The 27,614-nt window shown below is 49.0% G+C and overlaps 1 protein-coding gene across 1 annotated transcript; it reads right to left on the reverse strand.

Moving 5' to 3' along the window:
- Positions 1–896: 896 nt before the first annotated feature.
- LOC142246706 (uncharacterized) lies at positions 897–26,794 on the reverse strand. Its single transcript, XM_075319768.1, has 5 exons — positions 26,732–26,794; positions 2,526–2,603; positions 2,210–2,423; positions 1,984–2,129; positions 897–1,843 (listed from the first exon to the last, which is right to left on the reverse strand). The coding sequence occupies exons 1-5, from the start codon at positions 26,792–26,794 to the stop codon at positions 1,193–1,195; spliced, it is 1,152 nt and encodes a 383-aa protein (XP_075175883.1). The 3' UTR covers positions 897–1,192.
- Between the last annotated feature and the right edge of the window lie 820 nt (positions 26,795–27,614).

The following is a 27,614-nucleotide window of genomic DNA, read 5'->3' on the forward strand; positions in this document are numbered from 1 at the left end:
CCTTTTAACTACTTCATTGATTACAGGTTAACGAGGGAGACGCCTTCAGAGTTAATTGCAGCCCTTAGAGTCCCTTGTCCAATTACTTTTGGTCCCTTGAAAAAGAGGAGGCTATGCATTACAGAGCTATGATTCCTAAACCCTTTCTCCGATTTGGATGTGAAAACTCTCATATTGCAGCTGGGAGTGTGCACTTTCAGCCCATATTATATATATAATTGTATTTCTGAACATGTTTTTCTAAACAGCTAAAATAACAAAACTTGTGTCACTGTCCAAATATTTCTGGACCTAACTGTAATTATCGATTATCCATAGCCAGAAGAATGGTGGAATGCTCCTTTGGGATACTAACGAGCAAATGGCGAGTGTTGTTAACAGCCATTAATTTAAACATTGAAACTGTTGATGAAATAGTCAAAGCATGTGTGATACTACATAATTTTGTTTTAACAAAGGAACCTTTGTCCTTGGATGACCAGAGTTTGGAATCCACCTTTGTCTGGCTACACCAGTCCTGGATTTAGGAGTAGTGTTGCCTGTTCAACAATCTGTGACAAATATGCAGACTATTTTGTGTCCCCAGAAGGTAGAGTAGATTGGCAAGAACAAATGGTATAAGATTTCTCTGTAGTTTTATTAAAAATAATGTTAAAAAAAACCATGTATGTTGTTAACCTCGGTAATTTGAAACTGTTTGTATATCTTAAAAATTTGGTAATTTTAAAACCTTATAATTATAACATGTTACGTTTTTGTATTATACCTTATTATTAACCGAACTTGAAAAATCTGATTACCCCCCAAAACAACAAGAACAAATAAATACATTTCAACTAAAATGTTTTATTTTTTATTACATACATAAAAAAATATATATAAATGCATATATCTTGGGCTTGGGGTGGAGATAGTACTGGAGGGGCTGTCAGATGGGAACACATGCACAGTGGGAGTATGGAGGGTGGAAAGTGGTGTTGGTGGGGAAGTAACAGAAGGTGAAGGGGTGGTGGAGAAACCAAGAGGGAAAACAGGAGATGGGATGGGATGTGTTAAGGATTGTGGGGTGGAGTGGAGGGATTGGGAGACAGAAGAGGTGGCGGGTGAATTAGAGGCTTGTGTTGGGGTCATGATGGGTAGGGAGTGTAGGGGCAGATGTGGTTGGGAGCTGGTACTGGGCAGCAGGCTGGTACTAGGCAGCAGGCTGGTACTGGGCAGGAGGGGGAGTAGGGACAATGGCTGGAGGGGGGGCCGGTGCTGGACGAGGGGTGGGTGGAGGTGATTGGGAGGAAACCTGCACCAGAGCCTGCTGTGTGGCTTGCATTACATGCATCTGCTGGTCAGGAGACAGCTTTTCCATGCGCTCGAGTACGGCTTGAAAAAAACAATGATTTGGCAATTTACTTGCATCTAAATGCAGCCTGTCCAGACGCGTGCACAATTCATGCGTATTTTTCTCCATAGAGGTCTTCATGAGGCTCAAACCAGCACTCGTTTGTTCAGCTAATAATTTAATCGTGTTCTGGAAGGCTGCATTTAGATGCAAGAACTCGGGCGCAGAGCTCCTTTCCTGACCCCTATGACGCTGACGCCCAGAACCCAAAGGTGTTCTACTGAGGGCAGCAGTGTCAGAGGGGTGGGGTAGGGGAAAAGCTATCTCGTCACCAGCAGCTTCAGGTAATGAAGTCTCACCGGATGCTCCAGCGCAGGTGGATGGGACCGAGGTATCAGATGAAAGGGAAGGTTCAGATGGGTGGGGTCTGTGTCTGTGTTCCCAGTGGCGGACTGTGCTGGGATCGCTCCTGACGGGTTTGATGCAGGCTCCCGAGTGCTGCAGACGGTGCTGTTACAAAGAGGAAAAGACAAAACAATTATTAATTTAATTGCTATTCATTGTCCCTGGCTAAAAAAAGACAAAAAAGGTCAGACATATCAACAATTATACTTTGTACATATTGTGGGGAATATTTATCTTCTGCACACCATAGTTGTTTGGAGGAACGACAACGTTCTAAAATATCGGTATTTGGATCTGCGTCCTCCGGATCCACTCGGGGCCTGCATCTCTAGATTCAACTCCTTCTTGAAGCGATCCCTGATAGACCACCACCGCTTCTGAAGTTTGTCACCTGAAAGTGGAAAGCACAAAGTGGTTAGTATACAACATATTAAATCCTGCAGCATAACCTACTGAACTGTGAATACTTACGCGCTTTCTTCTCGGCCCGAGAATTGAGCTCCTCCCAACCTTCTACCCCTGCGTGGCATACCTCGTCCCAGAGTCGACGGGTTACGATGGTATCAGCGTGGCGGCGGTCTCCCATGTTCCACAGCGGCTTCCTCTCTCTAACTTCATCGATGAGAAGGTCGATGTTGATACATCCGGCCTCCTCACCGTCAGATTCGGGAGCACGCTGTGAAGCCTGTTCCAAGAAAGAAAAAAGAACGAAAAAAAAAAAATATTAGACTGCAATTCACACAAAGTAGACATGAAACAAAAAAAAAAAATATATATATTTTCTTACCCTATGACCTCCGCCACCTCGACGCCGACCCTGAGACGGTCTTGGAGGAGCTCTATCGTGAGCCCTAGAAGTGGAAGCCTTTAGTGAAGAAGAAAAAAAACCAAAACATTTAGGTGCTTTTATGTGTTGGGCGTGCTGTGATAAGCAATTCCTGTAACATGAAACTTACAATCTGACCGCCCGCTCCGTGGATTTCTCCAACCCTTTCGTCACCTTCTGGAAGCACCTCCTGTGATGTTTCTGCTACCTGTGAAAAAATTTTTTTAAACATTTTTTTTTTTTTTTTTTAAAAAAACACAAAACCACCCAAAAAAAAAAAAACCTCAGTTGTTTGTTAACAGGAGGGAGGGCTCCCAGAAGAAGACATAGCTTTTATTTTTTGACCGTGCAAATTTCTGAAAGAAATAAGCACGATTATACACGTATCCTAATGACTGCACAACCTTAAAAGCGCACTTTATCATGTAACACCAGTTTAATGTTGTACAAATACACAACCAAAAAATGTAAAGGTAATAAGACAACGCAGGCAAAGTTTTTGTATACATTTAATATATATTTTTTTAATTCTTTTCAAAATAAATTTAACAAGGTCGGAGCCAGACAGCTCTTTATTAACCCCTTCACGACCATGGACGGAAAGATCCGTCCTTGTGCCCTGGGCCTTAACGACCAAGGACGGATCTTTCCGTCATGGCGTAATCGCGGCACCGGAGCCTCCGGTGACTGTGAAAAGTTAGGATAAACCGCAGATTCGGGGAGGAGGGGACCTGTACCTGACCTCAGGAGGGGTGGTGCCTCCTCCCCGGACCTACGGAGGCTGTGATTGGCTGACGAACGCCGCTCAACCAATCACAGCCACTGTAATGTTCCAGCCACTTAAAGTGACTGAAACATTGAAATCCAGCCCTGGCCAGTGCAACTATAGCACTGCCCATTGGCTGGAGCTGGGTGACCTCACTGGTTCACCCTCCCCCAGCTCCAGTAACTTTGATTGGAGAGATCGGCCTTGTGACCGCTGTCTCCAATCACAGTGGACCTGTTGCCGGTGACCGCCCCCGTCATCGTCCCTGCAGCACGCCAGCACAGTGAGTGTACACAGTGCAATGGCGGGGCGACAAGCTCCGGTCCCATGCTGTTATGAGACCGGAGCATGGGACCCGGAAGTTGCCGCGCTGCCATTGCACTGTATGAAACCGGCCTCCCGATCCGCCGCCGCCCTCCGCCGCGAACTGCCACCCGCACAACCACCCCTCGTATCTGCTGGCCGCATCCTCACCCCCACACCTCCCGATCCGCCGCGATCTGCCACCGGCACCCTCACCCCCACACCTCCCGATCCGCCGCCGCTGCTGCCCTCCGCCGCGATCTGCCACCCGCACCCTCACCCCCACACCTCCCGATCCGCCGCCGCTGCCCTCCGCCGCGATCTGCCACCCGCCCCCTCACCCCCACACCTCCCGATCCGCTGCCCGCCGCCGCGATCTGCCACCCGCACCCTCACCCCCACACCTCCCGATCCGCCGCTGCCCTCCGCCGCGATCTGCCACCCGCCCCCTCACCCCCACACCTCCCGATCCGCCGCCGCTGCCCTCCCCCGCGATCTGCCACCCGCACCCTCACCCCCACACCTCCCGATCCGCTGCCCTCCCCCGCGATCTGCCACCCGCACCCCCACCCCTCGTATCTGCTGCCCGCACACTCACTCCCACACCTCCCGATCCGCCGCCGCCCTCCGCCGCGATCTGCCACCCGCACCCCCACCCCTCATATCTGCTGCCCGCACACTCACCCCCACACCTCCCGATCCACCGCCGCCGCTGCCCTCTGCCGCGATCTGCCACCCGCACCCCCACCCCTCGTATCTGCTGCCCGCACACTCACCCCCACACCTCCCGATCCGCCGCCGCCCTCCGCCGCGATCTGCCACCTGCACCCCCACCCCTCATATCTGCTGCCCGCACACTCACCCCCACACCTCCTGATCCGCCGCCGCCCTCCGCCGCGATCTGCCACCCGCACCCCCACCCCTCGTATCTGCTGCCCGCACACTCACCCCCACACCTCCCGATCCGCCGCCGCTGCCCTCCGCCACGATCTGCCACCCGCACCCCCACCCCTAGTATCTGCTGCCCGCACACTCACCCCCACACCTCCCGATCCGCCGCCGCTGCCCTCCGCCGCGATCTGCCACCCGCACCCCCACACCTCGTATCTGCTGCCCGCACACTCACCCCCACACCTCCCGATCCGCCGCCGCTACCCTCCGCCGCAATCTGCCACCTGCACCCCCACCCCTAGTATCTGCTGCCCGCACACTCACCCCCACAACTCCCGATCCGCCGCTGCCCTCCGCCGCGATCTGCCACCCGCACCCCCACCCCTCGTATCTGCTTCCCGCAAACTCACCCCCACACCTCCCGATCCGCCACCGCCACTGCCCTCCGCTGCGATCTGCCACCCGCACCCCCACCCCTCGTATCTGCTGCCCGCACACTCACCCCCACACCTCCTAATCCGGCGCCGCTTCCCTCCGCCACGATCTGCCACCCGCACCCTCACCCCCACACCTCCCGATCCGCCACCGCTGCCCTCCGCCGCGATCTGCCACCCGCACCCCCACCCCTAGTATCTGCTGCCCGCACACTCACCCCCACACTTCCTGATCCGCCGCCGCTACCCTCCGCCGCAATCTGCCACCTGCACTCCCACCCCTAGTATCTGCTGCCCGCACACTCACCCCCACATCTCCCGATCCGCCGCTGCCCTCTGCCGCGATCTGCCACCCGCACCCCCACCCCTCGTATCTGCTGCCCGCACACTCACCCCCACACCTCCTGATCCGCCGCCGCTGCCCTCCGCCGCGATCTGCCACCCGCACCCCCACCCCTCGTATCTGCTGCCCGCACACTCACCCCCACACCTCCCGATCCGCCGCCGCTGCCCTCCACCGCGATCTGCCACCCGCACCCCCACCCTTAGTATCTGCTGCCCGCACACTCACCCCCACACCTCCCGATCCGCCGCTGCCCTCCGCCGCGATCTGCCACCCGCACCCCCACCCCTCGTATCTGCTGCCCGCACACTCACCCCCACACCTCCCGATCCACCGCCGCTGCCCTCCATCTGCCACAGTGCCACCGGTCCCCCCCGATCTGCTGCCCGGCCCCTTTCCCTCGTGATCAGCTGCTCGTCCCCTCACCGCCGTGATGTGCGCTCCCTCCCATGTCACCGCCGTGATGTGCGCTCCCTCCCCTGTCACCGCCGTGATGTGTGCTCCCTCCCCTGTCACCGCCGTGATGTGCGCTCCCTCCCCTGTCACCCCCGTGATGTTTGCTCCCTCCCCTGTCACCCCCGTGATCTGTGCTCCCTCACCTGTCACCCCCGTGATCTGTGCTCCCTCACCTGTCACCCCGTGATGTGTGCTCCCTCACCTGTCACCCCGTGATGTGTGCTCCCTCACATGTCACCCCCGTGATCTGTGCTCCCTCACCTGTCACCCCCGTGATCTGCTGTCCGCTCTCCCTCACCTCTCACCCCCGTGATCTGTGCTCTGCTCACCTGTCTCCTCCGTGATCTGCGCTGCGCTCCCTCCCCCACCTCTCACCCTCCCCGATCTGCTGCCTCCTTCATCTCCTGTGATCCAGCTGCCTAGATCCATCCTGTAGGGTAACTATCCCCAATCTCACCTCCCACTCCCCTTCCCACCCATCCCCCCACCCCCCCATCCTCTGCCGCTCCTGCATCCACTGCGCCCTCTCCCATCCGCCCCCACCCTATCCCAGCCGCCGTCTCACAATCACAGATGCTCCCTTTATATGCCGCTGCCCCCCCCATCTGCTGCCGCCCCCCCCCCCATCTGCCGCTGTTTTTTTTTTCTATGCCATGGGGGTCTAGTTTCCAAAATGGGGTCACATGTGGGGGAGCTCCACTGTTTCGGCACCCCAGGGGGTCTCCAAACGCAACATGGAATACGCTAATTATCCCAGACAATTTTGCGTTTGAAACGTCAAATGACGCTCCTTGCCTTCCGAGCCCTGCTGTGCGCCCAAACATTTGATTTCCACCACATATGAGGTGTCTGTGTACTCAAGAGAAATTGCACAATACATTTGATGGTGCAATTTTTCCTGATACCCTTGTGAAAAAAAAAGCTACCTGTTTGAAGTAACAATTTTGTGGTAAAAATTTTTTTTTATTTTCACGGCTCAACTCTATTAACTTTTGTGAAGCCCCCAGAGGCTCAAAGTGCTCAATAAACATCTAGATAAATTCCATTAGGGGTCTAGTTTCCAAAATGGGGTCACATGTGGGGGAGCTCCACTGTTTCGGCACCTCAGGGGGTCTCCAAACGCAACATGGTGCGGCTAACTATTCCAGCTAATTTTCTGTTCAAAAAAGTCAAATGGCGCTCCTTCCCTTCCGAGTCCTGCCGTGCGCCCAAACAGTGGTTTTTCGCCACATATGAGGTATCTGCGTGTTCAGTAGAAATTGCCCAACAAATTTTGGGGGTTCATTTAATCCTGCTACCCTTGTGAATATGCAATATTTGAGGCTAAATTAACATTTTTGTTGCAAAAAGTAAAATGTTCATTTTTTCCTTCCACATTGCATTAGTTACTGTGAAGCACCTGAAGGGTTAATAACCTTCTTGAAATGTGGTTTTGAGTAGCCTGAGGGGTGCAGTTTTTGGAATGGTGTCACTTTTGGGTGTTTTGTGTCATGTAGATCTTTCAAAATCGCTTCAAATGTGATGTGGTCCCTAACAAAAGTGGCTTTGTAAATTTTGTTGTAAAAATGAGAAATTGCTCATAAACTTTGAACCCCTATAACTTCCTTAATTTTTTTTCCCCAAAATTGTTCTGATGTAAAGTAGACATGTGGGAAATGTTATTTATTAATTATTTTGTGTCATATGTCTCGTTGGTTTTAGAGCATAAAAATTCAAAGTTTGAAAATTACAAAATTTTCGCGAAATTTCCGTTTTTTTCACAAAGAAACGCAAAAAATATCGGCCTAAATTTACCACTAACATGAAGCCCAATATGTCACGAAAAAACAATCTCAGAATCACCGGGATCCGCTGAAGCGTTCCAGAGTTATAACCTCATAAAGTGACACTGGTCAGAATTGCAAAAAATGGCCTGGTCTTTAGGGTCAAAATAGGCTTGGGGCTGAAGGGGTTAAAAAAAAATTCCATAACAGACCTTATAAAAAAAAAAAAAAATAAATAAAACTTGCCAATTCACGGAGTGACCGCTGGACTCGACCGCACTAATAACGGACACGACCGCTGGACAGGACTGAGACTGCACCCAATTGACTGAACCATTGGACTTGACCAATTGACAGGAACACTTCACTGGACCAGACAGCTGCACTGCACCTGAAAAAAAAAACGCCCTGATTAAGTACATGAATGGAGCACAGAACAGTAAACTCTGGACAGTACCTCTTCCCTGGACCGCTGGACTTGACTGCAGGACTGCACCGGATGGACTGGAGGACAGCACGACTTGAAGGCAGGACAGAATGGCAGGAAGTGTGTACAATCTCCTGAAGGGCTTTATATGTTTTGTGAAGAAAAAAAAAAAAATGCGCATGCTCTGTTTACAAAACCGGAAGCGGCGGCCGCATCCGGTTTAAACCGCATCGCGCCGGATCCGGCGTCCATAGACAATCATTAGAGACCACGCCGCATTGTGCCAGATCCGGCACAATGCGGTTTTTTTTAAGGCTACTTTCACACATCCGGTTTGAGCACTGCGGCTCAATCCGGCTGTGAAAACTATGCAACGGATGCGGCGAAAACACCGCATCCGTTGCATAAGTTTTTACATGCGGCCCGTCCGTTTTTTTCCGGTTGCGGCATGCTACTGAGCATGCGCAGTGGAAAAAACCGCATGCGGCGACCAGATGCGTTTTTTCCCACATCGCGCCGCATCCGGCCTCCATAGGTATGCATTGAAAAATGCGCCGCAGCGGCCGGATGCGGTGTTTTTTGCCGGAGCAAAAAACGTTGCAGGGAACGTTCGATCCGGCCGCGGCATCGGCTAAATCTGCCGCATGCGGCAAAAACCGGACCGAACACAAGCCCCTGCGGCACAATACGGCACTAATGTAAGTTTATGCAAAAAAAAAAACCGCAACCGGCGTTACAAAAGCCGGTTGCGGTTTTTCTGCAGAGCGCCGTATTGTGCCGCAGAGCAAAAATCCGGATGTGTGAAAGTAGCCTAAAACTCGGGCGGGGATCCCACCCAATGTCTGGACTAGAGTTGAGCGCGGTTCGCGGTTCGAGGTTCTCCAGTTCTAAGCTCGAGTGATTTTTGGGGCTGTTCGTGATCGAACTAGAACTCGAGCTTTTTGCAAAAGCTCGATAGTTCTAGATACGTTCGAGAACGGTTCTAGCAGCAAAAAGCAGGGCTTTTTACAGCTGCAGTGTGCAGGAGCCATCGCTGGCAGCCTGCCACAAGCTGGTAACCAAGATAAACATCGGGTATCCAAGCAAAGCGCTTTGGTTAGTAACCCGATGTTTATCTTAGTTACGTGCAGGAAGCCCACACTTCCCGCTCAGCTCGCTCCGCCCCCTCCTGCCCGCGGCATGTATACATACATATACACACACACACACACTCTCACTCACGCACACCCCCCCCCCCCCCCCAGCTACAGTGAGCAGGAGCCATCGCTGGCAGCCTGCCACAAGCTGGTAACCAAGATAAACATCGGGTATCCAAGCAAAGCGCTTTGGTAAGGCTACTTTCACACATCCGGCTTGAGCCCTGCGGCTCAATCCGGCTGTGCAAGCTATGCAACGGATGCGGTGAAAACACCGCATCCTTTGCATAAGTTTTTCCTTTGCGGCCCGCCCGGTTTTTGCCGCTTGCGGCATGCTACTGAGCATGCGCAGTGGCAAAAACCGCATGCGATGGCCGAATGCGGTATTTGCCGCATCGCGCCGCATCCGGCCGCCATAGGCATGCATTGAGAGATGCACCGCATCGGCCGAATGCGGCGCGATGCGTTTTTTTTTGCCGCACGAAAAAACGTGCCAGGCAACGTTCCATCCGGCCGCCGCATCGGCTAAATCTGCCGCATGCGGCAAAAACCGGATGGAACGCAAGGCCATGCGGCACAATGCGGCACTAATTAAAGTCTATGCAGGAAAATCGCAACCGGCAGCAAAAAAAACCGGTTGCGATTTTCCTGCAAAGTGCCGGATTGTGCCGCAGAAGAAAAACCGGAGGTGTGAAAGTACCCTTAGTAACCCGATGTTTATCTTAGTTACGTGCAGGAAGCCCACACTTCCCGCTCAGCTCACTCCGCCCCCTCCTGCCCGCGGCATGTATACATACATATACACACACGCACACACACTCTCACACACACACGCACCCCCCCCCCCCCGCTCGGCTTACCTGCGGTGATGAAGTCCCGCCATCCCGACCTCAGCGCTGTCACTGTCCTCCATGGCCGCCGCTTGTCACATCACCTATCGCTTCCGACCCGAGACTGACACTGGCGGTGACGTCACGGACCTCTCGCGATACTTGATGTGAAGGCGCCGGTCATTGACCTCAGTGACAGGGGCTGTCGGCAGTGCTGGAGATCAGCGCAGGTAATGTACCTCGCTGACAGCAGCACTTGTCATCCCCTGCAGTGACCTGGGCTGACCCATTGATGTTAGCTCAGGTCACTGCACTGCTCTCCCAGCCAATGGGGAACATCCTGCTCTTCATTGACTGGGACAGTGTGGATCGTCATGGCAACCCCTTGGATTACACCAGACCTGGATTTGTTTTTCAATCTAATAAATTGGTTAAAGAGGGAATGTTTTGGGGAGTGTTTTTTCAAATAAAAATGTGTTTGTCGTCTATTTTTTTTTATTACTGACTGGGTTGCTGATGTCGGGTATCTGATAGACGCCTGACCTCACCAACCCCAGGGCTTGATGCCAGGTGACATTACACATCTGGTATTAACCCCATATATTACCCCGTTTGCCACCGCACCAGGGCGCGGGATGAGCTGGGGCGAAGCACCAGGATTGGCGCATCTAATGGATGCGCCACTTCTGGGGCGGCTGCGGCCTGCTATTTTTAGGCTGGGGAGATTCCAATAACCATGGACCTCCCTAGTCTGAGAATATCAGGCCCCAGCTGTCTGCTTTACCTTGGCTGGTGATCCAATTTTGTGGGACCCCTACGTGTTTTTTTTTTAATTATTTATTTAATTTAAAATAACAGCGTGGGGTGCCCTCAGTTTTGGATTACCAGCCAAGGTGAGGTTGCCAGCTGTGGTCTGCAGGCTGCAGCCGTCTGCTTTACCCTAGCTGGCTACAAAACTAGGGGGAACCCTACGTCATTTTTTTTTCATTTTTTTGGCTAAATACAAAGCTAAGCACCCCTTAGTGCCACATGAAAGGTACCAAAGGGTGCTCCACTTTTTCTCCATTTTTTTCTCCACTTTTTCTCCACTTTTTTCTCCACTTTTTTCTCCACTTTTTTCTCCACTTTTTTCTCCACTTTTTCTCCTCTTATGCTCCACTTTTTCTCCACTTTTTCTCCTCTTAATCTCCACTTTTTCTCCACTTTTTCTCCACTTTTTCTCCACTTTTTTCTCCACTTTTTCTCCTCTTATGCTCCACTTTTTCTCCACTTTTTCTCCACTTTTTCTCCACTTTTTCTCCTCTTATGCTCCACTTTTTCTCCACTTTTTCTCCCCTTAATCTCCACTTTTTCTCCTCTTATGCTCCACTTTTTCTCCACTTTTTCTCCACTTTTTCTCCTCTTATGCTCCACTTTTTCTCCACTTTTTCTCCACTTTTTCTCCTCTTATGCTCCACTTTTTCTCCACTTTTTCTCCTCTTAATCTCCACTTTTTCTCCACTTTTTCTCCAATTTTTTCTCCACTTTTTCTCCACTTTTTCTCCACTTTTTCTCCACTTTTTTCTCCACTTTTTTCTCCACTTTTTCTCCACTTTTTCTCCTCTTATGCTCCACTTTTTCTCCACTTTTTCTCCACTTTTTTCTCCACTTTTTCTCCTCTTATGCTCCACTTTTTCTCCACTTTTTCTCCACTTTTTCTCCTCTTATGCTCCACTTTTTCTCCACTTTTTCTCCTCTTATGCTCCACTTTTTCTCCACTTTTTCTCCACTTTTTCTCCTCTTATGCTCCACTTTTTCTCCACTTTTTTCTCCACTTTTTCTCCACTTTTTCTCCTCTTATGCTCCACTTTTTCTCCACTTTTTCTCCACTTTTTCTCCTCTTATGCTCCACTTTTTCTCCACTTTTTCTCCTCTTATGCTCCACTTTTTCTCCACTTTTTCTCCACTTTTTCTCCTCTTATGCTCCACTTTTTCTCCACTTTTTTCTCCACTTTTTCTCCACTTTTTCTCCTCTTATGCTCCACTTTTTCTCCGTTCTTTTTCTATGGTTGGTCTACCCATTAGCTCTGCCATGCATACTGTAGCTCTACACCTACTGCACATGTTACTTTATGATTGACATCTCTTTCGTACCAGAGCTGTCTAAGCCTACTCTGACCCCATATTTGTCATTACTATATTGTCCTTGTACTGTATTATGACATTTGTATCATGTGTTTCATTTCTTGCTGTGTTGCAATTTTTTTGCTGCATCCCAATTGTACCTCTACATTGTTCGAGTTTATGTTATTGTTCTCTCACTCTTATGTGATACTGATTATTGTCATTTTTCATGATTACATGCAGATAAGTCCAATCTGACGAAGGCTCAGGCCGAAACGTCATTTGTAACTTGCTTTGGACAAAAACATATATGCTTATGAAAATTTTTTTTTCTTAATATGGACCAATAAAGAGTGATTTTGCATTACTATTAGTGATGAGCGAGTACTAAAAAGCTCGGGTGCTCGAAGCTCGGGCCGAGCCTCCCAAGATACTCGTGTACTCGGCCCGAGCAACGAGCCCAATGTTATCCTATGGGAGACCCGAGTATTTTTGTGAAATGACCTCCCGGCAGCATGGAGAAACCCTAAAAATGGCACAAAAGTCTCAGAAGAGTGCTCAAATGACATGGCAACAGCATGGGGAAGACCCCTTGAAGCATTTATCACTCAAAAGTCACAGCTGTGAACAATTTTGTCCGCGTTTTACGCCATTTTTACGGACTCACCAGAAAACCTTCCAAAATGACCCCAAAATGATTTTTCATGGCAGAAATGTTAAGGGCACATACCCAATAGTGAGATAGAGCTGGTGTATGTTACTTTTTGAGATTAATACATGAAAGATTTTACGTGAAAACATTGTGTGGCACTCCGATGTCCCTGAGAAGAGACGTACATGAAGGCCTCTTGAGTCTAATGTGCCCATTTTGAGGAAGTGAGTCTTTGTAGTATTTTCCTTTGCCAGGGCAGTCCAAAATTGTGAGGTTCACCAATGTCCCTGGATAGAGACGTGCATGATGGCCTGTAAACCTGAAGTGCCCATTGTAAGGAAGTGGGTCTATTTTAGTATAGCCCTTTGCCAGGGCAGCCAAAAATTGGGAGGCTCCACATTGTCCCTGGATAGAGACGTGCATGATGGCCTGTAAACCTGAAGTGCCCATTGTAAGGAAGTGGGTCTATTTCAGTATAGCCCTTTGCCAGGGCAGCCAAAAATTGGGAGGCTCCACATTGTCCCTGGATAGAGACGTGCATGATGGCCTGTAAACCTGAAGTGCCCATTGTAAGGAAGTGGGTCTATTTCAGTATAGCCCTTTGCCAGGGCAGCCAAAAATTGGGAGGCTACACATTGTCCCTGGATAGAGACGTGCATGATGGCCTGTAAACCTGAAGTGCCCATTGTAAGGAAGTGGGTCTATTTCAGTATAGCCCTTTGCCAGGGCAGCCAAAAATTGGGAGGCTCCACATTGTCCCTGGATAGAGACGTGCATGATGGCCTGTAAACCTGAAGTGCCCATTGTAAGGAAGTGGGTCTATTTCAGTATAGCCCTTTGCCAGGGCAGCCAAAAATTGGGAGGCTCCACATTGTCCCTGGATAGAGACGTGCATGATGGCCTGTAAACCTGAAGTGCCCATTGTAAGGAAGTGGGTCTATTTCAGTATAGCCCTTTGCCAGGGCAGCCAAAAATTGGGAGGCTCCACATTGTCCCTGGATAGAGACGTGCATGATGGCCTGTAAACCTGAAGTGCCCATTGTAAGGAAGTGGGTCTATTTCAGTATAGCCCTTTGCCAGGGCAGCCAAAAATTGGGAGGCTCCACATTGTCCCTGGATAGAGACGTGCATGATGGCCTGTAAACCTGAAGTGCCCATTGTAAGGAAGTGGGTCTATTTCAGTATAGCCCTTTGCCAGGGCAGCCAAAAATTGGGAGGCTCCACATTGTCCCTGGATAGAGACGTGCATGATGGCCTGTAAACCTGAAGTGCCCATTGTAAGGAAGTGGGTCTATTTCAGTATAGCCCTTTGCCAGGGCAGCCAAAAATTGGGAGGCTCCACATTGTCCCTGGATAGAGACGTGCATGATGGCCTGTAAACCTGAAGTGCCCATTGTAAGGAAGTGGGTCTATTTCAGTATAGCCCTTTGCCAGGGCAGCCAAAAATTGGGAGGCTCCACATTGTCCCTGGATAGAGACGTGCATGATGGCCTGTAAACCTGAAGTGCCCATTGTAAGGAAGTGGGTCTATTTCAGTATAGCCCTTTGCCAGGGCAGCCAAAAATTGGGAGGCTCCACATTGTCCCTGGATAGAGACGTGCATGATGGCCTGTAAACCTGAAGTGCCCATTGTAAGGAAGTGGGTCTATTTTAGTATAGCCCTTTGCCAGGGCAGCCAAAAATTGGGAGGCTCCACATTGTCCCTGGATAGAGACGTGCATGATGGCCTGTAAACCTGAAGTGCCCATTGTAAGGAAGTGGGTCTATTTTAGTATAGCCCTTTGCCAGGGCAGCCAAAAATTGGGAGGCTCCACATTGTCCCTGGATAGAGACGTGCATGATGGCCTGTAAACCTGAAGTGCCCATTGTAAGGAAGTGGGTCTATTTTAGTATAGCCCTTTGCCAGGGCAGCCAAAAATTGGGAGGCTCCACATTGTCCCTGGATAGAGACGTGCATGATGGCCTGTAAACCTGAAGTGCCCATTGTAAGGAAGTGGGTGTATTTCAGTATAGCCCTTTGCCAGGGCAGCCAAAAATTGGGAGGCTCCACATTGTCCCTGGGTAGAGACGTGCATGATGGCCTCAAAACATTAAGTGTCCATTTTAAGGAAGTGGGTCTATTTCAGTATAGCCCTTTGCCAGGGCAGCCAAAAATTGGGAGGCTCCACATTGTCCCTGGATAGAGACGTGCATGATGGCCTGTAAACCTGAAGTGCCCATTGTAAGGAAGTGGGTCTATTTTAGTATAGCCCTTTGCCAGGGCAGCCAAAAATTGGGAGGCTCCACATTGTCCCTGGATAGAGACGTGCATGATGGCCTGTAAACCTGAAGTGCCCATTGTAAGGAAGTGGGTGTATTTCAGTATAGCCCTTTGCCAGGGCAGCCAAAAATTGGGAGGCTCCACATTGTCCCTGGGTAGAGACGTGCATGATGGCCTCAAAACATTAAGTGTCCATTTTAAGGAAGTGGGTCTATTTCAGTATAGCCCTTTGCCAGGGCAGCCAAAAATTGGGAGGCTCCACATTGTCCCTGGATAGAGACGTGCATGATGGCCTGTAAACCTGAAGTGCCCATTGTAAGGAAGTGGGTCTATTTTAGTATAGCCCTTTGCCAGGGCAGCCAAAAATTGGGAGGCTCCACATTGTCCCTGGATAGAGACGTGCATGATGGCCTGTAAACCTGAAGTGCCCATTGTAAGGAAGTGGGTGTATTTCAGTATAGCCCTTAGGCAGGGCAGCCAAAAATTGGGAGGCTCCACGTTGTCCCTGGGTAGAGACGTGCATGAGGGCCTCAAAACATTGTTCCCATTGCAAAGGAGCGGGTCTCCTGTCGTTGTAATGTCCATTCTGCAAAGAATGGGCGAAAAAATTTACCACTGGGGGTATACCTGAAACAAAGACCTAACTATTGTAACGGTCATCATGATGGCGTATGAGGAGAAGGAGGAGCAGTCCAGCGATTATCCAAAGTCGAGAAGTGTACCCATGGGTGAGTGGAGGTACATGGCAAACTTTAAACTCCGCTCTCATTTGCTGGTGGTGTGGTGAAGTCTGGCCCAATCCAACCCTTGTTCATCTTTATCAGAGTCAGCCTGTCAGCATTTTCAGTTGACAGGCGGGTGCGTTTATCTGTAATGATTCCACCTGCGGCACTAAAAACACGCTCTGACAAAACGCTAGCAGCAGGGCAGGCCAGGACTTCCAAGGCGTAGAGAGCCAATTCATGCCACGTGTCCAGCTTGGATACCCAATAATTGTAAGGCACAGAGGAATGTCGGAGTACAGTTGTTCGATCTGCAAGGTACTCCTTCAGCATCTGGGCAAACTTAGGATTTCTTGTGGCACTACCCCGCACCTCAGGGGCTGTGGTACGTGAGGGGCTGAGAAAACTGTCCCACATCTTAAAGACTGTTCCCCTACCTCTGGCGGATTGGACTTGTGCCTCTCTCGGCTGTACGCCTCGGTTGTCCACTGATTCCTGACCTATGCCGCTAGCGTTTTGTGAGGGGAATGCTTTGCCTACTTCCGTGAGTATGGCCTTCCGAAACTGCTGCATTTTGGTTGACCTCTCCTCCACGGGAATAAGAGACAAAAAGTTCTCCTTGTAGCGTGGGTCTAACAGTGTTACCAACCAGTAATGATTGTCGGCCAAGATGTTCTTAACGCGAGGGTCACGAGACAGGCAGCTTACCATAAAGTCAGCCATGTGCGCCAGACTCTTAACAGCCAGGACTTCAGTAGCCTGACCAACAAGATGACTGAACATGCTGTCCTCCTCCTCCTCCTCCTCCTCCTCCTCCTCATCTACCCTGTCCTCTGGCCAGCCACGCTGAATCGAGGATATGACTGGTGTGCATGTCATATCCTCAATTTGGCCGGAGAGTTGCTCCATGTCTTCATCCTCCTCCTCGTCATAGTCCTCCACTGCACGTTGTGATGAGACGAGGCTGGGCTGTGTGTTATCACCCACACCCACTACTGTTTCTTGCTGCAACTCATCGCGCTCCGCCTGCAATGCATCATGTTTGTTTTTCAGCAGGGACCGTTTTAGAAGGCAGAGTAGCGGTATGGTGACGCTAATAATGGCGTCATCACCACTCACCATCTTGGTGGAGTCCTCAAAGTTTTGGAGGATGGTACATAGGTCTGACATCCATCTCCACTCCTCAGGTGTTATGTGTGGAGTTTGACCCATTTCCCGACGGCTTAGGTGATGCAGGTACTCAACAACTGCCCTCTTCTGCTCACATATCCTGACCAACATGTGCAGAGTTGAATTCCAACGCGTGGGGACATCACACACCAGTCTGTGAGCCGGAAGATGCAAACGGCGCTGAAAGCCGGCAAGGCCGGCTTAAGCAGTAGGTGACTTTCGAAAATGTGCAGACAGGCGGCGAACTTTTACCAGCAGATCAGACAGCTCTGGGTATGACTTTATAAACCGCTGAACCACGAGGTTGAGCACATGGGCCACGCATGGAACATGTGTCAGCTGGCCTCGCCTCAAAGCCGCCACCAGGTTCCGGCCATTGTCACAAACGACCTTTCCTGGCTTTAGGTTCAGAGGTGTGAGCCAGTGATCTGCCTGCTGTTTCAGAGCTGTCCACAGCTCTTCTGCATTGTGGGGTTTGTCACCTATGCAGATTAGCTTCAGCACAGCCTGTTGCCGCTTCGCCGAGGCAGTGCTGCAGTGCTTCCAGCTTGTGACTGGTGTGGAGGGCACAGTGGATGAGGATGCGCAGGAGGAGGAGGAGGCTGAAGAGCATGACATTCCGGAGCTGTAGAGTGTGGGTGAAACACTGACTGAGGTAGGGCCTGCAAACCTTGGTGTGGGAAGGACGTGTTGCGTCCCTCGCTCAGACTGGGTCCCAGCTTCCACAATATTAACCCAGTGTGCCGTCAACGAGATGTAGCGGCCTTGCCCACAAGCACTTGTCCACGTGTCTGTGGTTAGGTGGACCTTGGGTGAAACAGCGTTGTTCAGGGCACGTGTGATGTTTTGTGACACGTGGTTATGCAACGCGGGGACGGCACACCGGGAGAAATAGTGGCGGCTGGGGACCGAGTAACGTGGGACAGCTGCCGCCATCAGGTCACGGAATGCTTCTGTCTCCACCAGCCTAAAAGGCAACATTTCCAGCGCAAGCAGTCGCGAAATGTTAGCATTTAGAACTGTGGCATGTGGGGTGTTGGCAGTGTATTTGCGCCTGCGTTCAAAGGTTTGCTGAATGGATAACTGAACGCTGCGCTGGGACAAGGACGTGCTTGATGATGGTGTTCTTTCTGCGTAGGCAACTGCAGGTGCAGGAGTGGAGGAGGCTTGTTCGCAGGCAGCATGGACAGAGGATTGGCTCGCATGCACAACCAGCGAAGACGTAGCAGTGACATCAGCAAGCACTGCTCCTCGACTCTGTTGTACTTCCCACAAAGTCGGGTGCTTGGCTGACATGTGCCTGATCATGCTGGTGGTGGTCAGGCTGCTAGTTTTGGTACCCCTGCTGATGCTGGCACGGCAGGTGTTGCAAATGGCCTTTTTTGAATCATCTGGATCCAACTTAAAAAACTGCCAGACTCGTGAAGACCTAACATTTGTACAGGCACCTTGTGTCGTCGTGTTGTTCCGGGGAACGGTTGCCTGACTTCTGCCTGGGGCCACCACCCTGCTTCTTACTGCCTGTTGTGATGCTACGCCTCCCTCCCCCTGTGCACTGCTGTCCTCGCTCTGCATATCCTCCTGCCAGGTTGGGTCAGTTACTGGATCATCCACCACGTCGTCTTCCTCTTCCGCACCCTGCTCCTCCTCCTGACTTGCTGACAATTGTGTCTCATCATCGTCCACCACTTGTTGAGACACGTTGCCAACTTCGTGAGAACGTGGCTGCTCAAATATTTGGCCATCTGTACAGACGATCTCCTCATGACCCACTTCAATATGAGCTGGCGAGAGGCCAGAATGTGTGAATGGAAACGTGAACAGCTCTTCCGAGTGTCCAAGTGTGGGATCATTAATGTCCGAGGAGGACGTGTACTCAGCCTGGTGGTAGGAAGGAGGATCAGGTTCAGAAATGTGCGGTGCAGTATCACGGCTACTGACACTTGACCGTGTGGAAGACAGAGTGTTTGTGGTGGTGCCAATCTGACTGGAAGCATTATCCGCTATCCAACTAACAACCTGTTGACACTGGTCTTGGTTCAAGAGCGGTGTACTGCTGCGGTCCCCAAGAATTTGGGACAGGACGTGCGAGCGACTAGATGTGGCCCTTTGTTGTGGCGAAATTAGAGCTTGCCCACGACCTCGGCCTCTGCCTGCACCACCATCACGTCCACTTCCTTGTTCCTTGCCAATGCCCTTGCGCATTTTGCAATGCTGTGCACTGCTGACGTGTATATTCACTACTTGTGCGTTATATCAAAGTTTCTGGAAATTGCACACAAGTGCACCTGTACGCTGCCACCGACAGGCACACACGTGCGGTTTTTAAATGCAAGCACGGACGCAATAATAACCTAACACAGGTTTTAGGAGCAAAAATTAAGAACTCTGACACTATCAGCCACTGCTGACTGACGTGTATTATACACTACACTTGTGCGTTATATAATAGTTTGGTAAACGCACACCAGTGCACCTGTACGCTGCCACCAACAGGCACACACGTGCGGTTTTAAAAACCAAGCACGGACGCAATAATAACCTAACACAGGTTTTAGGAGCAAAAATTAAGAACTCTGACACTATCAGCCACTGCTGACTGACGTGTATTATACACTACACTTGTGCGTTATATAATAGTTTGGTAAACGCACACCAGTGCACCTGTACGCTGCCACCAACAGGCACACACGTGCGGTTTTAAAAACCAAGCACGGACGCAATAATAACCTAACACAGGTTTTAGGAGCAAAAATTAAGAACTCTGACACTATCAGCCACTGCTGACTGACGTGTATTATACACTACACTTGTGCGTTATATAATAGTTTGGTAAACGCACACCAGTGCACCTGTACGCTGCCACCAACAGGCACACACGTGCGGTTTTAAAAACCAAGCACGGACGCAATAATAACCTAACACAGGTTTTAGGAGCAAAAATTAAGAACTCTGACACTATCAGCCACTGCTGACTGACGTGTATTATACACTACACTTGTGCGTTATATAATAGTTTGGTAAACGCACACCAGTGCACCTGTACGCTGCCACCAACAGGCACACACGTGCGGTTTTAAAAACCAAGCACGGACGCAATAATAACCTAACACAGGTTTTAGGAGCAAAAATTAAGAACTCTGACACTATCAGCCACTGCTGACTGACGTGTATTATACACTACACTTGTGCGTTATATAATAGTTTGGTAAACGCACACCAGTGCACCTGTACGCTGCCACCAACAGGCACACACGTGCGGTTTTAAAAACCAAGCACGGACGCAATAATAACCTAACACAGGTTTTAGGAGCAAAAATTAAGAACTCTGACACTATCAGCCACTGCTGACTGACGTGTATTATACACTACACTTGTGCGTTATATAATAGTTTGGTAAACGCACACCAGTGCACCTGTACGCTGCCACCAACAGGCACACACGTGCGGTTTTAAAAACCAAGCACGGACGCAATAATAACCTAACACAGGTTTTAGGAGCAAAAATTAAGAACTCTGACACTATCAGCCACTGCTGACTGACGTGTATTATACACTACACTTGTGCGTTATATAATAGTTTGGTAAACGCACACCAGTGCACCTGTACGCTGCCACCAACAGGCACACACGTGCGGTTTTAAAAACCAAGCACGGACGCAATAATAACCTAACACAGGTTTTAGGAGCAAAAATTAAGAACTCTGACACTATCAGCCACTGCTGACTGACGTGTATTATACACTACACTTGTGCGTTATATAATAGTTTGGTAAACGCACACCAGTGCACCTGTACGCTGCCACCAACAGGCACACACGTGCGGTTTTAAAAACCAAGCACGGACGCAATAATAACCTAACACAGGTTTTAGGAGCAAAAATTAAGAACTCTGACACTATCAGCCACTGCTGACTGACGTGTATTATACACTACACTTGTGCGTTATATAATAGTTTGGTAAACGCACACCAGTGCACCTGTACGCTGCCACCAACAGGCACACACGTGCGGTTTTAAAAACCAAGCACGGACGCAATAATAACCTAACACAGGTTTTAGGAGCAAAAATTAAGAACTCTGACACTATCAGCCACTGCTGACTGACGTGTATTATACACTACACTTGTGCGTTATATAATAGTTTGGTAAACGCACACCAGTGCACCTGTACGCTGCCACCAACAGGCACACACGTGCGGTTTTAAAAACCAAGCACGGACGCAATAATAACCTAACACAGGTTTTAGGAGCAAAAATTAAGAACTCTGACACTATCAGCCACTGCTGACTGACGTGTATTATACACTACACTTGTGCGTTATATAATAGTTTGGTAAACGCACACCAGTGCACCTGTACGCTGCCACCAACAGGCACACACGTGCGGTTTTAAAAACCAAGCACGGACGCAATAATAACCTAACACAGGTTTTAGCAGCAAAAATTAAGAACTCTGACACTATCAGCCACTGCTGACTGACGTGTATTATACACTACACTTGTGCGTTATATAATAGTTTGGTAAACGCACACCAGTGCACCTGTACGCTGCCACCAACAGGCACACACGTGCGGTTTTAAAAACCAAGCACGGACGCAATAATAACCTAACACAGGTTTTAGGAGCAAAAATTAAGAACTCTGACACTATCAGCCACTGCTGACTGACGTGTATTATACACTACACTTGTGCGTTATATAATAGTTTGGTAAACGCACACCAGTGCACCTGTACGCTGCCACCAACAGGCACACACGTGCGGTTTTAAAAACCAAGCACGGACGCAATAATAACCTAACAGGTTTTTTTGGGGAGCGACAATTACAGTACAGACAAGTCAGACACTATCTGGACTGTTTTACACTGTGTACACCAGCCCCAGATATGAAGGCTGGTATACGGTCACCACTACCCTGCCTGCCTGCCTGCCTGTATACTGCTACAATAGTCCTGACAAGGACTCTTTTGGTCACTAGCCTGTATTCAGACCTGGCTATACCCTGCCTGTATATAGCAACAATAGTCCTGAGAAGGACTCTGCTACTGTACGCCGACCTGGCTATACCCTGCCTGCCTGTATACAACTAGAATAGTCCTGAGAAGGACTTTTGGTCACACTGTTTGCAGCCCTGCAACTGAAAAAGCTATAAAGGGCCGCAAAGCTTTCCCTGAATCAGCGACACTCTCCCTACACTCACTGTCAGAATAGCTGTGAGCAGAGCACAGCGCGCCGGCCTATATAAAGGCTCGGTGACGCTGTGCAGGCCGGCCAATCACTGCAATTCCACAAATAACAGGGCTGTGGCATTGCAGTGGTCTGCCAGCCAATCCCTGCATGAGGGCTGGCTCTCAAAAGAGCGCCAACATGCAGAAATGAAGACCACGAGTAAAGCACGAGTATCGCGAGATTACTCGTTCCCCGCCGAGCAGCCCGAGTACAGTGATACTCGTGCGAGTACCGAGTAGTGACAAGCATGCTCGCTCATCACTAATTACTATCCATTGTGACTTACTGACTTAGTCTGGGAGATTTAGAGTGCCGAGGTTACTCACTAATTTTATCTATTATTACCTCTGAGCACCTATATACCAGTGAGCAGAGTTTCCTCTACAGTAGTTCTCCTGATTAGGCATGCCCTTACATCATGAGCAGGGCATTGCAGCTTTGGTAGCAACCATTACGACATGGACTCTGCTGCTGTGGACCCGGGGAGAGTGAGTGCAGATTCATTGCACCCACACTCCTCACATGAAGGGTCCGCACTCCTAGAAAATGGGGGATACGTTCCTTGAGTGTCTCCCCCCCATATTCTAGACGGTCCAGAGTCGTCGTGGGACCCCTTTATTTTTTTTCTTACAATAAAGTGGTGAAAGAGGAAATGTTTTGGGGACTGTTTTTTCAAATAAATTTCTTTTGTCGATTTTTTGTTTTTGTTAGTACTGACAGTTTATGATGTTGGGCATCTAATAGACGCCATGACATCACAAACTGCTGGGCTTGATCTCAGGTGACTTTACAGCTAGTATCAACCCGATTTATTACCCCGTTTGCCACTGCACCAGGGCACGGGATGAGCTGGGGTGAAGCGCCAGGATTGGCGCATCTAGTGGATGCGCCACGTCTGGGGTGCCTGCGGCCTGCTATTTTTAGGCTGTGAAGGCCCAATAACTATGGACCTTCCCACCCTGAGAATACCAGACCACAGCTGTCCGCTTTACCTTGGCTGGTGATCCAATTTGGGGGGGACCCTACTTTTATTGTGTAATTATTAATATTTATAAAATAATTATAAAAAAGAGCCTGAGGGGACCTCCACATTGGATCCCCAACCACGGTAAAGCTGCCAGCTGTGGTTTTCAGGCTACAGCCGTCTGCTTTACCCTAGCTGGCTATCAAAAATGGGGGGACCCAACGTCATTTTTTTTTTTAACTATTTTTTAAATAGAAAAAATGAATGGGCTTCCCTGTATTTTGATTGCCAACCAAGGTAACCGCAGGCAGATGGGGGTGGCAACCCATAGCTGTCTGCTTTATCTGCGCTGAGAATCAAAAATACCGCGGAGCGCTACGTCATTTTTTTAAAGATTTATTTTTACAGCACTGTGATGTCCAGCAATCAAAATACAGGGAAGCCAATTTTATTTTTAGTTATTTAAATAAATAATTAAAAAAAAAATATATGGGCTCCAGCTGCATTTTTTGTATTGCTAGCTAAGGGTAATCCAAGCAGCTACTGGCTGCTAACCCCCACTGCTTGGTGTTACCTTCACTGGCAATGGAAAATCCAGGGAAGCATTTTTTATTTTTTTTGCCAAAAAACTACAAAAAAAGGACGTGAGCTTCGCCATATTTTTGTATGCTAGCCAGGTATAGCAGGCAGGTGCTGGAAGAGTTGGATACAGCGCCAGAAGATGGCGCTTCTATGAAAATGCCATTTTCTGAGGTGGCTGCAGACTGCAATTCGCAGCAGTGGGGCCCAGAAAGCTCAGGCCAACCTGTGGTGCGGATTCCAATCCCCAGCTGCCTAGTTGTACCTGGCTGGACACAAAAATGGGGCGAAGCCTACGTCATTTGTTTTCTAATTATTTCATGAAATTCATGAAATAATAAAAAAAGGGCTTCCCTTTATTTTTGGTTCCCAGCCGGGTACAAATAGGCAACTGGGGGTTGGGGGCAGCCGTACCTGCCTGCTGTACCTGGCTAGCATACAAAAATATGGCGAAGCCCACATAATTTTTTCAGGGGGCAAAAAACTTCTGCATACAGTCCTGGATGGAGTATGCTGAGCCTTGTAGCTCTGCAGCTGCTGTCTGTCTGTATGGAGAAGAGCAGACAGCAGCTGCAGAACTACAAGGCTCAGCATACTCCATCCAGGACTGTATGCAGAAGTTTTTTGCCCACCAAAAAAATGACGTGGGCTTCGCCATATTTTTGTATGCTAGCCAGGTACAGCTGGCAGCCACGGGCTGCCTCCAACCCCCAGTTGCCTATTTGTACCCGGCTGGGAACCAAAAATATAGGGAAGCCCGTTTTTTTTAATTATTTCACTTATTTCATGAAATAATTAAAAAACAAATGACGTGGGCTTCGCCCCATTTTTGTGTCCAGCCGGGTACAACTAGGCAGCTGGGGATTGGAATCGAGGTTTGTGGGCGCCTCTGCTGCGGATTTCAGTCCGCAGCCGTCCCAGCAAATGGCGCTCTCATAGAAGCGCCATCATCTGGCGCTGTATCCAACTCTTCCAACAGCCCTGGAGCCGGGTGGCTTGTTGGGTAATCATGAGTTAATACTGGCTTTGTTTTACCAGCCAGTATTAAGCCAGAGATTCTTAATGTCAGGCACGTTTGACCCGGCCATTAAGAATCTCCAATAAAGGGTTAAATAAAACACCACACAGAGAAAAAATACTTTAATAGAAATAAATACACAGACACATTAGAGACTCCATCTTTATTACCCCCTGTCAGCCCTCCACGATCCTGCTCTTCTGTCTTCTTTCTTTCTAGTGTAGTAGTAGTGACGATTGTAGTGAGGATGAGATTCACCAGCTCATCACTTGGGGCTGGGGAACCTCCATCCTCACTACAATGCTCACTAGAATCGTGCAGCAGCGTGCAGCCTTCACTCCGTGAGTGATCACTGCTGGCTGCTAGCGGTAACGCTGACAGACACGTTACCATAGCAACGGTGCTCTCAGAGCCGCGGTTAGCGGTGACGTCACCGCTAACTGCGTTGCTATGGCAACGGTGATCTCCGTTAATGACCGGCTGTGTCAGCCGGTCCCTAACGGAACGGGGAGTCGACCGTGTGCTAGAGCATGTCGCCGGTACACGGCGATACACATATGTGCACCGTGTACCGGAGAGATGCACTCGCAGGTCCTACATGACGTGTCATAGTCATGTGACCAGTCTGTAGCCAATGAGATAATAGCCACATGACTGGTCACATGGCTATTTTGACGTCACGATAGGTCCTGCATCTCTGCTGGCAGTGCAGGTCACCGGGAGGATTCAGCGATCATCGGATGGAATAGCGGCAGGAGACAGAGTGCAGAAGGGATCGCGAGGACCGGTAAGTGTTATGGCAATGTTTATTAACTGTTTGTGTACATTTATCATGCATTTTTATGTGTTTGTGATTGCCTCCCATTCTAGCCTATACGTTCGAGTTCGGTTCGTCGAACGTTCGACGAACCGAACTCGAACGGGACCCCCGTTCGGCGAACCGGCCTCGAGCCGAACCGGGACCAGTTCGCTCATCTCTAGTCTGGACTGGCGGCGGTTCTCCGGGTCGGAGCTTCTATTTCTAATGGTAGCACCGAAGAAACAAGTGGGGTATCATGCAAAACAATGACAAATATTTATTTCGGTACAAAAACCATAAGAAATATAAATATGGAAAAATGACAGATGCAGTCTGTACTCACGTCTGGCAAAACCCCCTAAAGACCTGTGTAATTATATATGGGTAAGTAATACACTACTTACTAAGTCATAATAATTTTAGTTACAACCATAAAGTAATTTCATGAAATAATAATTAACATATAAAGTGCTACAATGCAGGAGGATTTTTTTTTGCGATAAAACAGGGATTACATACTAAATCAAAATAGAGTTTAAATCAATGCAGGGATAAGTATCCAGCAATGCAAGGGTCTGGATTTGGCAACAAAACCCCTACAAACCTATATAATTACATGAATGGTACATAGGTACTACCCTGCTAAAAAAAAATATATATAACAATTGTAGTCACAACCTTGTAGTCATTCCATCATATAATAAGAAGTGATTGACATATAAAAGTGCTACGATGCAGGAGGATATGTTTTTGCAAAAAACAGGGATTACATACCAAAACAAAAAAAAAAAAAAAGACTCCCCTCACTTCTGGTCTGATGAAGCCTGCTCTGTGACACGGAAAATGTGGTTACCTCTCCTTGAGGAACTCCAGACCCCTGCACTGCTGGCACTTTATCCCTGCATTGATTTACATTCTATTCTGTTTTGGTATGTAATCTCCTTGGGATTTTTTGCAAAAATTCCTCCAGCATGGTAGCACTTTGTATGTCAATAATTATTATTTGATGGAATGACTGCATGGTGTGACTACAATTGTTATACCTTATTTTTAGCAGGGTAGTACTTACCTATATACCATTCATGTAATTATATAGGTTTGTAGGGTTTTTGTTGCCAGATCCATACCCTTGCATTGCTGACTATTTATCCCTGCATTGATTTAAACTCTATTTTAATTTAGTATGAAATCCCTGTTTGATCGCAAAAAAATTCCTCCTGCATTGTAGCACTTTATATGTCAATAGTTATTATTTGATGGAATGACTAGTCACATGGTTGTGACTACAATTGTTATGACTATCAGCAGGGTGCTACTTACCCATGTGTAATTACACAGCTCCTTAGGGGTTTTCTTTTGCCAGAAGTCTAATGCATCTGTCATCTTTTCCTCTTTTTTACATATTTGTATCTCATATGGTTTTTGTACCCAAATAAATATTATAAGATATCGTATTATTAAGATGCCCCACTTGTTTCTCCGCTTTTTTTTGCCAAATAATTTATTACTGGTTTTGCAAACACCCCATGGGTAACCAAACAGGTCTCCCTGAGGTCTCTCTATGTACTCTTTCTCCCAGTATTTACATGAATAATATGTGAAGGATTTTGCTTTTTCTAAGCTTCTGTTCTTATGGATCTCTCACGCTCCGGTCAGGAAGAGCCTCCGCCAGTCGGAGCATTGTGCTGCGGAGAGGGGCGGGAGATCGGCGCTGCGCTCGATCACTGCAGGTTCCTCTGCTTTGGCGGTGGCTGGAACATCGTGGGCACTAAGGAGTTAGTGTCTGTGGACGGAAGCAGGGACCTGCTTAGTGCTGATTGGCTGAGCATTGAATGATTCCCTGGCTGCTTTTCTCTCGTTCTTTGTTCTCTGATCCGCGGTGTCAGCGGGAGGGGCTCTGGCTATAGTGAAAATTAAATATGTAGGTTGTATCCGCACTATATGATGATCTGTACTATTAGCGGGCGTCCAGCACTATATGGGGGTATATTGCATTACATTGAAGTGCAGAGCCCTTTATGATGAGTAGAAAGCTCTGTATGGACGTTATACAGCCCTCTATAGCAGTACAGAGCACTATTGGGGCCCCCGAAAAAAACGCGTTAAAATGCGACAGCCTAAATAATCTCACCGCTGTACTGTACACTCCATAATGTGCTGTATATCTATAAAGTATTGGGTCCTTCCATATAGTTGTGTATAC

The sequence above is a fragment of the Anomaloglossus baeobatrachus genome, chromosome 7, assembly GCF_048569485.1.
Source record: "Anomaloglossus baeobatrachus isolate aAnoBae1 chromosome 7, aAnoBae1.hap1, whole genome shotgun sequence".
Classification (NCBI taxonomy): Eukaryota; Metazoa; Chordata; class Amphibia; order Anura; family Aromobatidae; genus Anomaloglossus; species Anomaloglossus baeobatrachus.

Bases quoted from the DNA above. Each gene is read 5' to 3' on its own strand.
- LOC142246706 (XM_075319768.1), bottom strand. From the start codon at position 26,794: ATGACAGATGCATTAGACTTCTGGCAAAAGAAAACCCCTAAGGAGCTG. The intron at 2,424-2,525 runs GTAAGAAAATAT...TTCTTGGAACAG, and splicing joins GAGGTGGCGGAGGTCATAGG to GCTTCACAGCGTGCTCCCGA. The intron at 1,844-1,983 runs GTGTGCAGAAGA...TCTTTGTAACAG, and splicing joins CGTTCCTCCAAACAACTATG to CACCGTCTGCAGCACTCGGG.